The 17455-nt window shown below is 41.8% G+C and overlaps 1 protein-coding gene across 5 annotated transcripts in view; it reads left to right on the top strand.

Moving 5' to 3' along the window:
* ST6GALNAC5 (ST6 N-acetylgalactosaminide alpha-2,6-sialyltransferase 5) overlaps positions 1 to 17455 on the top strand; it is a 215778-nt gene that overhangs the window by 172426 nt on the left and 25897 nt on the right. For 4 of the 5 annotated variants that reach the window (XM_033916579.1, XM_033916582.1, XM_033916578.1 and 1 more), the window contains one exon: positions 14129 to 14236. The exons of the other annotated variant lie outside the window; for it this stretch is intronic. In XM_033916579.1, coding sequence (XP_033772470.1) covers positions 14129 to 14236 — 108 coding nt within the window. The remainder of the gene's footprint in view (positions 1 to 14128; positions 14237 to 17455) is intronic. 5 annotated transcript variants of the gene reach the window in all.

Below are 17455 nucleotides of genomic sequence, written 5' to 3'. Positions count from 1 at the left end.
ACACAAGCTTTATGGGTCACTGACTTATATAGGGGCAGGAAGAGCCATTGTATCCATCCCAGGAGGGGAATGGTATAACCAAACGGCACATACCTCTTCACTACACTTAATTGGTATAGTCCTGGGCTAGGGAGGTTTCTGTATGAATCCTTAAACTGAGATCCAATTTGGCACACAAAGCCAAGAAGAGGTAGGATTGACATATTTTCCAATCAGAGGACATATCTGGGGAAATCCAGACATCTGGTAACCCTAAGAAGAGGTAGGAATTGAGGTGGAAGAGTTTAGGCAGGATCAATCAGTACGAGAGAGTTTTCACCAGTGTTATTAAAAGAACTGAGAAAGAGGAGGGAATAGTCTGTTAGATTGGCAGAGAAGGGCAATTAAAATGGTTAAAGGGATGGGACAACTTCCCTTTGAGGAAAAGCTAAAGCGGGTAAGATTCCTCAGCCTGGAGAAGAGATGGCTCAGAGAAAATATGAAAGAGGTCTATAAAATACTGAGTGGAGTAGATGTGAATCACTTGTTTACTCTTTCCAAAAATACTAGGACTAGGGGGCATGTGATGAAACAATCGAGCAGTAGATTTAAAACAAATCAGAGAAAATATTTCTTCACCCAACGGGTAATTAAACTCTGGAATTTGTTGCCAGGGAATGTAGTGAAAGCGATTAACTTAGCAGTGTTTAAAAAAACATTTGGATAATTTCCTAAAACAAAAGTCGATAAGCCATTATTAAGATGGCTTGAGGAAATACACTGCTTATTCTTAGGATAAGCAGCATCAAATCTGTTTTTCTCCTTGAGATCTTGCCAGGTACTTATGACCTGGGTTGGCCACTATTGAAAACAGGATACTGGACTTGATGGGCCTTCAATATGTCGCAGTATGGCAACTCTTATGTTCTTATCCAACGAGGTTGATCAAAGACCTAGGTCAGGGGTAGGCAATTCCGGTCCTCGAGAGCCGGAACCAGGTCAGGTTTTCAGGATATCTACAATAAATATGCATGAGATAGATTTGCATCTCAAGGAGGTAGTGCATGCAAATCCATCTCATACATATTCATTGTGGGATATCCTGAAAACCTGACCTGGCTCGGGCTCTCGAGGACCGGAATTGCCTACCCCTGACCTAGTTGAAGAAGATTTGTTATAGCTAGCTGATGTTCTAAATGTCTCACTGAATGACGGAAAGTTGCCTGACTGTTGAAAATCTTCCATAATTAAGCTAGCCATGGAAAAACCCATCTTTGGAAATTCAGAAGATGGAAAGTCATTGATCAATTTCCAGGTTTCCTTGCAAAGTTTATTGACTGACAGGTGTCAGTCAGTTTTTCAGGCTTCCATAGCAATTTTTGTACCCGATTTTGGCTTCTCTTATAGATGAGGCATAATATATTTAGATAATAAAGAATCAGCAGTTTCTTGCCATTAGAGCTTTGGCAGCATTCCATATGCTTACTCATGCTATTTTGGTGAATAGGCTGGTAGTGCTTAGTCTCAGGCCGTGAGAGAATAGTTGGTCAGCATCTTTTTTTTCACGTCTATATGTGAGAGTGACAGTAATAAAGGAGTTATCTCAACCTAAACTACTTCCTTAGGGGTTCTCTCAGGGGGACTGATTCTCAAAACTAAAATCTTCCTTTAACTCGTTCGCTAAACTGGTTCCAGCTGGTTTACAGTGCATGTATTTTAGCGGTGGATTTAAAATGTCTTACCATGGTCTTTTCCAATTTTTCTAGCAGTCTCCGATACTGCCATGCACATGTAGTACAACAAGGTCATTAATATTAAAATGAGCACTACGAGTGAGTCTCTATAATCATCGAGTGATTCTCTAACCTTGTTTTGTCACATTTGCGGCCAAAATTTGCCGACAGGTCTAAACTGTTGTTGCCTTACTTTCTGAGTAGTGCCTGAGCGCTGATTGGTTCAGGCACTGACAGGAAAGTAACGCATGACAGCTTAGACCTGTCAGATAATTTTGCCTCCCCCCCTTCCCCCCGGCAGCGAGAGAGATGCCTACTCCCTCCCACCACAAAGCAATGCCCTCCATGACACCCTCCAGCAGTGGGTGAGATGCCCACTCCCTTCCACCATCACATAACTCCCGACATCCTCCAATGCCTCCAACAGCCTCCCCACCCTCTCCCCCTTTTTTACGATGGCTGGCCAATTAGCTCATTCAATTAAGTTGCATATGCAAATTGGGCACACATCCAAATTTGCATGCGCTACTCAAAATTGCCATTTACAAGGGTCCAATTAAAAGTTCTCAGCCCAACCAACAAAGTTGGGGCAGTTTCCGTTGAGGGCAATACACTTAGTCCAGTGATTTTCCACTTTTTTTGTTCCATTGGAAAAATATGGAATGAAAAAAGTGGAAAATTGCTAGACTTATTAGCAGGGCTGAGAACTTTTCAGTGGTCACTCGTATGGAATTTTGGGGTTTGCATGTGTGATATGAATATGTCAGAACTAATCTAATCTAATCTATTTCCTTATAGATTTACATAATCCTAACATTTTATCTAAAGAATGAATTATATAAGCAGTTTGGGGCTGTTAAACCGTGCTTGAGAATTCAAAATACTTTCCTCTGGATATTAAATAGAAAAAGATTATATGCAAATATGTTATCTTGAAAGAAGATGTTTCTGAAACAAAGCACAAAAGAAAGCAGAAAAAAGTGCTTTCTCTCTGGTTCTCGTTTAACTCTCACCAGTAGCTTCCAGTGTCTTTTCTCATTGTACATCCAGGAAGTGACCTGCTTTGGTTTAGAAACCAGGTTACTGTGCTCTCTCTAAAGATATCTTCAGCCCATGTCAGCAAAGAATAATGCTAAAACTGTGTCAAAGCAGTGATATTTCAAGATAAGCCGTGCACCGTGCAGCCTGGCATGCTGCTTGGCAGCTGATCACTTGCACCACTTAATAGAGTAGAATAAGCACTAACCTGGTGTAATTTCAGTGAATCATAAATGGAAAAACTAGCTGCAGACAATCATAGCGCTAAGTAAGAAGGTTTTATTACAATGTATATACTCCAGTGCGTTATGGGAATGTTCTGGAACCCTTGACCAGTGGTGTTGCGAGGGTGAGAGGCACCCGGAGCAGTGGCGCTCCTCCCCTGCCCTCAACTCCGCCCCACTGCTACTTCCCCGATTGCCCCTGCCACACGCGCACCCCTTTTCCCCTTCCCCTTCCCCGTCGTCTCTCCTCTTGATGTCATTTCCTATGAGTGGCACCCGGAAGTGACATCAGCGGGAGAGGCGAAGCAGTCAGGAGGAGCACGTTAAAGTTGTTGCTCATGGCGGTGAACAACTAGAGCTACAAGGGGAAGGGGGAGGGGCATGCGCAGGGCGAGGGGAGGAGTGGGAAGAGGCAGGTGCCGGTGCCCCGGGTGAACCGCCCCCACCCCCTTGCCATGCCACTGGCCTTGACCACTTACAGGGCAGGAGTCAGAATTGGAAATGCACTTCAGGTCATTGGCTGTGTAACTAAGACCATTCAGGCATGTTTTGCACAAATGCACTTGTTGCACCGATTGAAACCAATGCTTGCATCATATGATTTTCGAACTGTTGTTCAGGCCATGGTCCTATCGCGGCTTGATTACCGCAATGCTCTATGCCTTGGAATAACAAAGGCAAGATGCAGAGCACTGCAGGCTATACGAAGTGCAGCAGCACGTTTGATACTGGGTGTGTCTAAATATGATCATATTTCACCATATCTTAAAAAACTCCATTGGCTTCCGGTCGCCTTCAGAGTCCAATATGAAGCAGTGATGATTTGTCATCAATTTTTGTGCGGAAACATCCCAGAATTACTTAAAAGTGATATGCTCAGCTACACACGAAAAAGATCTTTGCGTTCTGAGAGTTTAGCTTTACTGAAGATGTCCTTGAATCCAAGACTAGTTGAGCCAGGTAAAAGGACTTTCTGTTGTGCAGGAGTTAAGTTATGGAACTTCTTGGTGGGTCAGATACGAAATTGCTGTGAAAAGGGTAGGTTTAGAAAGTTAATAAAGACGCAGCTATTTGTAGATGCCTTTTTTTTTTTTAGCTATTTCAGCTAAAATTGATGAATTATTTATGAGCTCTTCTATCCACATTATGGTTCCTGAGGATTGTATGCATTGTCATTTTATTATAATGATTATTTTATTATGTATTTATTTTTATTTTGTCGTCATGTACACTACGTAAACCATTTAGTTTTAAACGGTATATAAAATTTTTAAATAAATAAAGAACATGTTCTGATTTCCAGCATGTGGCTTGGCTGCGACACCAAGGTTATGCGCTTCTGATCAAATCCGCATCGCCACCACACGGAGTGAGAAGCAACATTACAGTAGACTGGCAACTTGAAAAAAAAAAAAAGGCTATTTTGCGATCTGCGATACAATTTGTTGTACTAGTGTAATCATTATGCAAAGGTGATAATGTACATGAGATTTCTAAACCACCTAGATCCCTTCTACAGGTGGAATGAAAGTCTGAAGAGGATGTATGTGGTCTCAAAAGCAATTAACTGCTTCTCCTAGGTGGAAAGGGGGAGAGTGTGGCACAGTGGTTAAAGCTACAGCCTCAGCACCCTGGGGTTCTGGGTTCAAACCCACGCTGCTCCTTGTGACCCTGGGCAAGTCACTTAATCCCCCCATTGCCCCAGGTACATTAGGTAGATTGTGAGCCCGCCGGGACAGACAGGGAAAAATGCTTGAGTACCTGAATAAATTCATGTGAACCGTTCTGAACTCCCCTGGGAGAACGGTATAGAAAAATTGAATAGATAGATAGAAATATTGGACTTTTTCATTAATACCTGGAAGTGCAATGGTACTCTAAATAATCATGCATGTGGGTTGGGGAATAATTCTATTAAAAATTACATCTTTTAAATCTGTTTTATAAAGGCTGCATAAGGGCCTATGTGGCTCTCTAAGATAGACATCCAGAGCCAGCCCCAGTAGAGCACAAATCTACACCTGCTTCAAAAGAAGCCATACAAATTTGTGCATGTACTCATCATATATTTTAGAACATATGCATATACATTACAATTCAGCCCTCTTCTCCATTCCAGTGGCATAGTTAGGGGGGAGCTGGGGGGGGTGGACTGCCCCTGGCATTGTTTTTATGGGAGCGCCGACGTCTCTCCTCTTCCACACCCTCATGCACCTCTTTAAATGGTCACTAGCGTGAGGCACATCTTCCACCTGCTGCTCGCGCCGGCCTTGACTCCCTTCTGATATCACTTCCTGGTCATAGGACCAGGATGTGATGTCAGAAGGGAGCCGAGGCCAGCGCAAGCAGCAGATGGAAGATGCTGCTGGTGCCAGGGAACATTCAAGAGGTGCACAAGGGGCAGGGGGCCCTCAAGGTCTAGTTTTAAATATTTTTATTGATTGTAAACCATCTAGATAGATTTTGATGGATGGTATATCAAAGTAATGATAAACTTGGAAACTCAGGAGGGGCACTCAAGCGGTGGGAGGGTGATCAAGCGGTGGGGAAGAGGGGGGAGGGTACATGGCACCACTGCTACACCACTGCTCTACTCAAAATATACCCCAGGTATGCTCGTGCAGATTGTAGAAGTAGGAGCATTCTTTCCATGTGACTTATTTTAACACACTTATTTTTTATTGAAAGTGTCTATACCGCTACTAATAATTGAGGAGTCAATTCAGAGTGGTTTACATGAGCCTCTGTAATGGTATTACAATTTATATACACATTACAGTACATATATCCCTCACAATTTTATATCTTTTTCCTTGCGTCAAACATATTACATACAGAAAATGCTCTCTAAAATTACCTGTTTATACTTTTTTTTCTTTTTCTTTTAAGCGTTGACTCATTAGTAGAGTCTCCAGAAAACATTGTAATGCAGGGAGAAAGGGGATCCTTAGTCCCAGTTATCTGGTGCCTTCTGAAATGTAGAGCCTCAATGCCTAGGGTTACCAGATTTTACGCACGTAAAATCCAGACCCTGGCCATGCCCCCAGGACTGCCCAGTTCCGCCTGGCTCTGTTCTGCCCGTCACGCCCTGTTGCACCCTAGCCCTGCCCCCCCCCAACCTGTCCTCTTGCTTGGGAGCCATGTCATGACGGCTTCTGCACATGTGCAGGTGTGACGCAGTGATGTAATACGCATACACGTGATGTCACCTGCACATATGCAAATGCCCTCCCGACACAGCTCCTGAGCTGGAAGCTTTTCAAAGCCCAGGCAAAGTTCAGAGTTTTGAAAAGCCATCCGGATGCCTGGACATTTTCTCTACAGAGAGGACATGTCCAGGTAAAACTGGACATCTGTTAACCCTTTCAATGCATGCCTTTGTTGTCCATTTTCAATCTGGCTCATTACCATTCCAAGCTCTGATTCAGAAGGGTAGTTATTAAGGTGCAATAAAAGTCACATAACTTAATTTCCTGCAGGAATAACTAACCTATATGAGATCTCAGTAGTGCAGTAGTGATCAGGCTCACAAGCTGCACTGGTTATATAGTGCTTGGGAACATCAGACACTAAACCACAGCTGAATGCTTCTGCATCTTGAAGGAATTGGGCGTTAGTTTGCCCCCTACCTTCAATGCCCTCCATATTATAGCTTTTTAATCTCCGGCCGCGGTGTCTATGAGTGTCGGAGCTAATACCACTGCGGCCGGTGCTAAAAAAAACGTCTAACGCGGCTTCATAATTAACTTACATAATAATGAGATGATTTGCATGCTTTTACATTTCATTACTATGTCTTCCCTGGTAATTTATATTCTAATCTAATCTAATCTAATCCTTAGGTTTGTATACCGCATCATCTCCACGTTCGTAGAGCTCGACGCGGTTTACAGTAGGAGAAATAGGAATATTAACGTGTTATGGTAAAATAATGCGCAATGTTGCACTTTAATATGAATCAAAAGGCAAATAGTTTCAAGTTTATTTAAAATTTCTTATACCGCCTTATCAGCCTTCAAGGCTGATTCGTAAAAGCATACATTGGCTAAAATACAGATTTAAGATGACAGGGCATTTCTAGGGACGACAGTAACATTCAGAGACATAAAACCATGACGAATGGGGATAGATGGTAAATAGGCAAGAACTACAATTTTCATGATTAAAGATAACATTTAGGGGAAAAACAATAGGAGGGGAACTAAAGGTAAAATCATTCTAAGTCGCCCTTAAAAGGGCAGTTAGATCTCAAAGGCGTCAAGAAATAGAAATGTCTTCAGCTTTGTCTTCTTCACGTAAGTAAGTCGGGATACTATTCCAAAGAGAGGGAGCGCTCACGGAAAAAATGGTAGACCTCATTGTGTTTATGTACTTTAATGACGGGATAGAAAGATTTTGGGAGTCATAGATGGGTTATATGGGATAAGAAGATTATGAATGAATTCTAGCTGGTTATTTTGTCGGGTTTTGAAAGTTAACAAAATGATTTTATAAGTGATTCTGTGTTCTACTGGTAACCAGTGAGCTTTATGTAAAAGGGAAGTAACGTGATCGTATTGTTTTTGCATTAAATATAATTTTTACTGCACCCTGTATTTGTATTGGTACCTACAGACATTTCATACATTTACACCAATTATCATCATTTTCTGTCAGAGACTTTAATTCTGGATTACAATTGAGAATAATTCATGCTAAAAAAAAAAGGAGCTCTTTGCATTTAAGCCCAGACATAAAAAAAGACAAAAAGCCACCAAAAGAACTGTAGTGCTGTCTATTTTCAGATGCATAAATGCCATAGGTGCCTTCAAATAGCTTCAATTATTTTGCAAGCTAGAAAAAAAAAGTGATTTTGATCCTAAATTATTCATATGATTCTCATGGATTTTCAAGATTCATGTTCAGCTAAATATTAGGAAGCTTTTATGAATGATCCGCCGGAGGAAGAGAACAGAAAGACAGGAAAATGGCCTTTTCAATCACACATTTTTTTTAAAAGAAACATGTTTTAAGGGCATGACATTTTGAAAGAAAGAAACATTGTGCGCATCAGTATTTCGCCCTTGGTATCTGTTTGCGAGGCTCATAAGAAGCTCCCAGGGACAAGCTTGCTTGTGCTTAAGCTACAACACATCAAGCGATGGCAAATCCAGATTTTCCTCTCTCAGTGCCTTCAGTATTTAATGACAAAAATAAAGGTAGAAATTCACTGCAGGAAATGAATGTGGTGTTTATCATACACCTAAGAAAACTTGATTAGCAAATGTGTTGAATGTACTGGTCAGAATGGTAAATGCTGTACTGTAGATATATGGATGATTGTAATGGTTCATGTTGATGAATATTCTGCTGGATTCTATATAGGTAGCCCAAAGTTAGACACACGGTATTGGGCATGGATGCCAAATCTGTACGTAAACTAATTAACTAATTAGGTGATAATCAAGCACTCAAATGGCAATAATTAGGATCTGTCCTGTGCCCTACTTCAGTGGTCCCCAAACCTGATCCTAGAGGCACCCCAGTTAGTGAGGTTTCCAGGATATCTCCAATAAATATTCATCAATTTATTCACCAAAAAGAGCTATAATCATTCAAAATTTATTACATACTTAACATTCATTATAACTCACAATCAATTGCTCAATTCATATACATAGAAACATAGAAATAGACGGCAGTTAAGGGCCACGGCCCATCAAGTCTGCCCACCCCAATAACCTTTCTCTGTGAAGAGATCCCACGTGACGATCCCATTTTGTCTTAAAATCAGGCACACTGCTGGCCTCGACCACCTGCAGTGGAAGATTATTCCAGCGAACAACCACCCTTTCGGTGAAGAAGTATTTCCTGGTGCTAATAAATATTTCTAACTACTCTTCCCACCCTATTAAAAATTCATATCAAAAATTTCACTTATTGTCCAAATATTAAACTTGACTTCCTCAGATACTGTGTAAACTTAGTTCTTTGGTTCAGTTTATTCATCCACTTGATCTTCCATCTTGCTCATGCTTCGTTTCATCAAAATTGAACTATTGTGCCCAACACAAGTGTGTGTTTTGCACGATGGCGTCTTCAGGGGCTAATCGATGGTCCAGGGTTCAATTAGAAATCATATTCTATAACACACAATACACATGAATTTTACTATCCTACTACCTCCTTAACAATTTTTATCATGATAACTTATCATACATATCCTTATATCATTAAATCATACCTTGTTTTTCATTATATTTTGTATAAACCTCTCATCGTTGGGACATTTCCAAACCATGATCTCCCAGCTAAGACTGAACCGGAACCGGAAGCTTCATGGGAAACTTTCTGCTATTCTTCTATTATTTTTGGTGAATAAATTAATGTATTAATAGATGAGAGCTATTGAATTGGAATTATAAATCCCGCTAGTGTATTAGTTGGTAAGCCAATAAATATTCAAGAGAGATATTTGCGTGCACTGCCTCCACTGCATGCAAATCTGTCATAAATATTCATTGCTTTTACACCTAAGCAGCAGCAGGACCAGCCACCACTACCAAGAGCCCTTTGCCCCGATCCAGCCAGGCATATGAGCTCCTCCCTCTGCAGTCCATTGGAGAGATCAATCTACCTGCTTTTAAATATCAGCAACAGTGGGAAATCAACTGCTTTTACACCTCAGCAGCAGCGGAACTATCCGCAACTACCAAGAGCCCACAGACCCGATCCAGCCAAGAGTGTGAGCTCCACCTCCCCCTGCAGTCCACTAGGAAGATCAACTGTTTTTTACACCTAAGCAGCAACAGGACCAGCCACCACTACCGAGAGCCCTTTGCCCTGATCCAGCCAGACAAGTAAGCTCTTCCCCCAGCATTCCGTTGGAAAAATCAATATGCTTGCTTTTAAATATCATCAGAAGTAAGAGATCAACTGCTTTTACACCTAAGCAGCACTAAGACCAGCCACCACTATCGAGAGCTTTTGTCCCAATCCAGCCAGACGTGTATGCTCTTCACCATACAATTTGTTGGAGAGATCAATCTGCCTGCTTTTAAATATCAGCAGCATTGGGAAAACAACTGCTTTTACACCTAAGCAGCAGCGGGTCCATCCGCAACCACCAAGAACCCACAGACCCGAACCTGCCAGGAATGTGAGATCCGCCCCCCCTACAATCCGATAAGAAGATCAACTGTTTTTACACCTAAGCAGCAATAGGACCAGCCGCCACTACCGGGAACCCTTTGCCACGATCCAGCCAGACATATAAGATCTTCCCCCAGCATTCCATTGGATAGATCAATCTACCTGCTTTTAAATATCAGCAGCAGTGGGAGAACAACTGCTTTTACACCTAAGCAGCAATGGGACCAACCGCAACTACCAAGAGCCCATAGACCAGATCATGACAGGAGTGTGAGCTCCACACCTCCTGCAGTCCGCTAGGAAGATCAACTGCTTTAACACCTAAGTAGCAGCAAGACTAGCTGCCTATAATAGGAGCCCTTGCCCCGATCCAGCCAGGCATGTGAGCTCCTCCCCCTATATCCCGTTTAAGAGATCAATCTACCTGCTTTAAATATCAGCAGCAGTAGAAAAACAACTGCTTTTACATACAAGCAGCAGCGAGACCTACCGCAACCACCAAGAACCCACAGACCCGATCCTGCCAGGAGTGTGAACTCCTCCCCCTGCAGTCCATTGGAGAGATCAATCTGCCTGCTTTTAAATATCAGCAGCAGTGGAGATCAACTGCTATTACACCTAAGCAGCAACGAGACCAGCCACAACCACCGAGAGCACACAGACCCGATACTACCAAGAGTGTTAACTATTCCCCCCCTGCAATCCGCTAAGAAGATCGACTGTCGGCTCCGGGCGGCTTTCCCGCAGAGGAGAGAATCCTGCATTCACCGTGGGCCTCATCTGTGGCAGCCTCCTTGGAGCGGCTGGGGCACGGGCAGTGTGTCTGGGAGGGAATGCATGGATGGGAGAACATCTCAGGGGAGGAGACATAGGCATCCTGGGACTGTCGGCCAAGTCTCTTCCCTGAAGAAGCCCTTTCTGGAAACGTCAATCGCTCCTCCTAAACTTACTTGCTCCACTTCATCACTTCATCATGCTTCTATTCTTTTCTCTCCTCTCTTCTACCTTCCAAAGTATTTAGATCAATGCTGTCTTGTTAAAATGTTTATTTTATTTTTATTTTTCCTCTAACTCTACTTTTCACTTCTCTATTACCCTCCAGGTACTTTAGTTAGATTGTGAGCCTTCGGGACAGTAAGGGAATTTTTCAAGTACCTTTCTTATTTCTAATCTTAATGTATATTTTCTGTAAACCGCTTAGAACCTAACGGATGTAGCGGTATATAAGAAATAAATTACATTACATTACATTGTGAATATCCTGAAAACCTGATTGGCTGAGGTGCCGCCAGGACCAGTTTAGGAACCACTCCCATGTTCTGTAAAATGCATGCCTAAATTTCATAGCATGAAGAGCCAATAGGGCGTGGCCATGGGAGGAGCATGGGCGGGACAAAAACATTCCTAGAAATTAGATGCAATGTTATAGAATACCTGGATTTGCACGTCTAACTGCCATCAGTTAGGCACCAGCATTTACACCAGCCTTAGCCATGCGTAAATTTTTGCACCCAAAGTTAGGCACAAAGGCCCCGATTCTATACATGGCACCTAAAATATAGGCAGAAAGCAATGCAACACATAGCAGCTATCAATCTTGAGTTAGGCATACAACAAAAGCCCAAAGGTTCCACAGTAGTAGAGGAGAATCCAAGAAAAAGCAAAAAACTGTGGAATACAATGTTCTTGATGCAATATTTATTAAAAATGAAGGCAAATACATCCACTGTAAGAAGCTGCTGACCCAATAGGGGTCTAGTTCAGTTTGACTCGATGGATATAATGAGGTGGATGTAAACAAATATTAAAAAAGCCCCTGAGGAAGGCCTGTAAAAGCCGAAACACGGACCGTGTCGGGCCCACTGCCACTTATAGGGTCAGCAGCCTTCATTTTTAATAAATATTACACTAAGAACATTGTATTCCACAGTTTCTTGCCTTTTGTTGGAATCTTGAGTTAGGCACCATTTATAGAATTGTGCCTAGTGATGCCAAAATTGGACTTAGGTGCAATAGCACCATAGCAAATTCTACAAAATATGTTTGCAGATTGTGAAGGTGCTATCTGCCTTATATTCACTCATGCAGTAGGTAGTGTAGATTGCTATTTGTTTGGAGAAACAGAGGTAACCTGACCAAAGTTTATCCAGCTTTGAGACTGTGCCTGGCATGGCCATGTTTTGCCCGAGTGAGCTGCATCGGGAGTCATATAACTCCAGAATGGATAGTTCACAATGCAGTGCTTGTGCAGCAGCATGCAAAGGTTGGGATGTCAAAAGCATGCAGTAGGTATTGCAAAATGACACCGATTTGTCAGTTATAAAAAATGCGCCACTGCCAATAACAAGTGTCGGTATAGGTTACAAGCATGGTAAGTACACTTCGGAAGAAAATGTTTATCTAAGTGCAGTCATCTGAAACAATCTTTTTGTTTCCTGCCGCTGAATATTCATGATTTGCCATGTGATTGCATTTTAGATGATCTCAGGTTTAATGAAAAGGAAACTTATGAGGCAGTGTTCAGCTATCAGCAGGCATTGTTTTTATTCAATAAACGCTGACTGCTGGGGGCTGAGGTAGACCCGGATATTCAGTGCTAGGCTTAATCAGCTACCGGCATTGAATATTCATGTCTTTGTGGGCCATCAGACGTTCTCCGGGTCCAACCTATGTTCGTTGCCAGCACTCGGATAATTAACTGGCGTATTTAGGTCTACATTTTCCCCTAGAGTCTGTAAATGGCACTCAAAATTGCACATGCTAATTGGGGGGACATGCCCAGCTTGTGCATGCAATTTGAACAACAAGTCAATTAGCACCAATAATTGGCTACAATTTGGATTTGTACGTGTATCTTGTTACGTGCTATTCTATAAAAAGGAGTACACAATTTTTTAAAAACCTGTAGCTGAAAAGGGGGCGTGGCAATGAGAGGGGCAGGTTAGGGGCATTTTCTAAAGATATGCCCAGTCATGGAATTTGGGGGATCTGCACCTAATTCACATGCCAGGATTTACACCAGGCACCCAACTCAGAGTACCATTTATAGAATAGTACTTGCCACTCTTTTTTTTTTCACTGCCCTAATTTGGGCACCATTGCCTGAACCTAGTCCTGTATGTGGTTCTACTTGCCCAGAGAACTTTGAGGTCAACCATGGCTCTGCTCCAGCACTAAGTGGAGAATGCCACAGTGATCAGAGCTGGAATACTAGCCCTGCCTGGCCCAATGAACACATCTTTCTGTGCAGTGCCGGTGGTCTACTGGGCTAGCCCTGAACTTTTATTTGTATAATACAACAACACTGACACTTCTTGAGCCAGACAGATGCTGTGGAAGCAGTACGGCGTCTGTGCCAGATAAGGTGTTATAGCAACTTCCAGTAAACAAAGCACAGTTCCAGCAGACAGGGATATGGGAGAAAGATACTACAGCCATTACACAGTGGCGACATCTAAGGGCCAGATGCAGTGTGTAAGCTTTGCAGGGAATTGTGATCTGTTGCCCCCTAGTGGAAGGCTGATCACTGCACTGGTTGAGCTACATAGAAGAGGGGGGAACAAAATGGGAGAATCCTGCTCTCCTCTCTCCCATAAATACTTATGAATGAAAGCTCATAGCACAACAGGTGCAGTACCAGCTGATTCTGACTGGGCTGCCAAGTGGGGGAAAAAAATATTTTATTTTCATGTCTCCTGTGGACTGTGAATGCAGTTTGCCACTTTTTATATCTAATATCTTTCAGATCTTTCCTCACCTCAGAGGTCCACTTTTAGTTCTCAGACTCCCAATATGTCTAAACAAGGGAACTCTGTGCAGGATGTATTGATCTACCGATAGCGAGGATGTCACTTAACTGATGGAGTGTATGGATGAATAAAATAAGTCTTGGTGTTTTCTCTCTCTCTCTCTTTTTTTTTTTTTTTGTAGCCTTTCACCAGAAACAAAACAAAAAGCAAAGGAACTTTAGGTATCTGTGGAGTAATTTATCATCCTTGAAACTTAATTATGTTTTGCTTTCAGGAAGATATCCAACACTTGGCTTAGCACTGGATGGTTCACAATGACTATTGCATTAGAACTCTGTGACAGGATAAATGTTTATGGCATGGTGCCACCCGATTACTGCAGGTAGGACTTACTCTATACACATTATTCCCAGCAAGCCAGAATGTTATTCAGAAACTGCTGTCCACTGAAAATGCTTTTAATCCTTGTGCAGAAATTCATTAACGTCCTGGAAATTATAAACAGCGTTAACAGGAGCTTAGACTGTGCTGGTGAAACACTTTTTAGTTTCCTGTATTTTGTATATAGTTAATAGCACCGATGGAACTAGGAAACACAGAAAATTGAAGTAGGCACTCTAAATCCCCAAAATTCAAAATAAAATAAGTAAGCAGACTAGCTGGGTCAATTGCTCTTTTTCTGCTTTTATTTTCTGCATTACTATGTTTGGGGAGGGATTTATCTTACCTTATATTAACTACAATACCAATAGATCGTGCAGACTGTAACGTCAAACTTTTCTGACGCCAGTTGCTTGGTGCAAAGATGATGACGTAGTACTAAGAAGGTTAAATTAATATCCACAGTACAATTAGCATTAAGTTCTGGGGGCACCAAAGGAGGTATATTCTGTGGCTGATGGATACCTTGTTTAGCATTGGGAAAAGTGCTCCTAAAGCCTTCTAAGATATTGCCAGGCAATCATATAATTTATTATACAAAGCATTATGCATGAGCTTTTCCAAGCACATAGATTCCCTTCTTCAGGATACAGTCCCAGCTGTAAAAGGGACTTGTGTGGTCTAGAAAACTCATGTTGATCATAAGGTTTGCATAATTTTTATATTGGTCCAGTAAAAGATATCAGAACTTGAAAGTATCCAATTTTCTCCAGGACCAATTGACTGCAACCCCCCCCCAAAAAAAAAAAAAAAAAAAAAAAAAAAAACTGCATAAGGAATATTTACTGTATGGCACAACACCAAGGGAAAAATAATGTAAAGTGATGTACATTGGGATGAATAACCCAAATAATAGTTACCAGATGCTAGGGTCCACCTTGGGGGTGAGCATCCAAGAAAAAGATCTGGGTGTCACTGTAGACAATACGATGAAACCTTCTGTCCAATGTGTTGCAGTGGCCAAAACATCAAACATGATGCTAGGAATTATTAAAAAAGAGATGGTAAACAAGACTAAGAATGCTATAATGCCTTTGTATCACTCCATAGTGCAACCTCACCTGGAGTATTGCGTTCAGTTCTGGTCGCCTTATCTCAAGAAAAGATATAGCAGCACTAGAAAAGGTTCAAAGAAGAGCAACCAAGATGATAAAGGGGATGGAACTCCTCCTGTATGAGGAAAGACTAAAAAGGTTAGGGCACTTCAGCTTGGAAAAGAGATGGATGAAGGGAGATATGATTGAAGTCTACAAAATCCTGAGAACGGGTACAAGTCGATCGATTTTTTTACTTCATCAAAAATTGCAAAGACTAGGGGACACTCAAAGTTACAGGGAAATATTTTTAAAATCAATAGGAGGAAATATTTTTTTCACTCAGAGAATAGTTAAGCTCTGGAACACATTGCCAGAGGTTGTAGTTAGAGCAGTTAATGCAGCTGGTTTTAAGAAATGTTTCCACAATTTCCTGGAGGAAAAGTCCATAGTCTGTTATTGAGAAAGACATAGGGGAAGCCTCTGCTTTCCCTGGATCGGTAGCATGGAATGTTGCTACTCTTTGGGTTTTTGCAGGGTACTGGTGACCTGGATTAGCCACTGTGAGGACGAGATACTGGGTTAGATGGACCTTTGGTCTGACCTAGTAAGGCTATTTTTATGTTCTTATGAGTGGCTAATAATGTGCAGTAATATACCATTAACAAAAGCACTGACTGCTTTTATTCTGTGTGATATGTTTATACATAGACAGAGTAACCAGTTATTACAGAGGTATCTAAAGATATATTATCCATCCACATTAACCAGAGAGCAGCAGAGCACAGCACATACACTAATGAGTTATGAAGGGTAATAATGTGTTATCAAGTACAAAATTCTCACTGAAATCTCTCAGCTAAGCTTAAAGAATATAAGTATTGTTTTAAAATCTGTAACCTGTGTTGTAAGGAGAGGGCTTCCAGGATCTCTCAGGGACTGACTGTTAAATCGCTTTATAAAAATGAACTAATATCATTCCAAAGAGTAGTGGTGTACCTGGAGCAATCATGGAGCTGTGGCCTCAAAACAGGAAGTTGATGTCAGAGGGGGCAGGGGCTAGTGAAGCCCACAGCCACGCTCAGGCAGACCAAATGCCTTCAACCACTGCATCACTAAGGGCGGACTGTCCCCAACGTCCTGCCCTTGGTACGCTACAGCCAAAGAGATCCAAACTGATGAGAGCCGTTAAGAACATAAGAACTGCCATCTCCGGATCAGACCTTCAGTCCATCAAGTCCGGCAATCCGCACACGCGGAGACCCAGCCAGGTGTACACCTGGCATAATTTTAGTCACCCATATCCCTCTATGTCTCTCGTAAGGAGATGTGCATCTAGTTTGCTTTTAAATCCTAGAATGGTGGATTCTGCAATAACCTCCTCTGGGAGAGCATTCCAGGTGTCCACCACTCGTTGCGTGAAGCAGAACTTCCTGATATTTGTCCTGGACTTGTCCCCCCTTAGCAGTCCATGTCCTCTCGTCCGTGTCACATTGGACATTGTAAATAAATTTTTTTTTCCTGCTCTATTTTGTCGATTCCTTTTTGAAAGTCTTGATCATATCCCCTCGCAGTCTCCTTTTCTCAAGGGAGAACAATCCCAGTCTCTTAAGTCGTTTGATAAGGAATTGATAACATATCACAGTCGATAACTTTCCAGCATACTTTAGTGGGGCTGCAGTATTTCTTTACAAAATAGCATGCCGCCGACATGAAATATTTTTGTTTGGTGAAAGGTTCAACTTTATCGGAATCTGTAATACATACAATGGAAAAAATCCTCAAATTTCTCAAATGTTGCATGGTTCCTAACCTATTTAAGGGTCATTCTAACAATGTTTGGGTTAATTTTCAAACAGGAAATCCAATGGTGTCCATAATTTGAGCAAAATACACCTGTAGATTAGGCAGATTCTCAGCCGCACTACACGTATACAGCCTCGTTGTATAATAAAGTATCTATATTTAAGTACCATTTCTGCCCTTAAATTTATAGAATACTACTATCCATGAGTGTAATTGTACACGCGCACGTGTACAAGGCAGTATCACAAATAAGTGCTATTCTGTAATTACACACTAAAATGGTTTGAGTGAACTTGTCAGGGGGGCATTCGCAAGGGAGG

This window comes from Geotrypetes seraphini, chromosome 12 (assembly GCF_902459505.1).
Source record: "Geotrypetes seraphini chromosome 12, aGeoSer1.1, whole genome shotgun sequence".
NCBI classification, from domain to species: Eukaryota; Metazoa; Chordata; class Amphibia; order Gymnophiona; family Dermophiidae; genus Geotrypetes; species Geotrypetes seraphini.
This window is presented reverse-complemented; position numbering and strand designations above follow the sequence as displayed.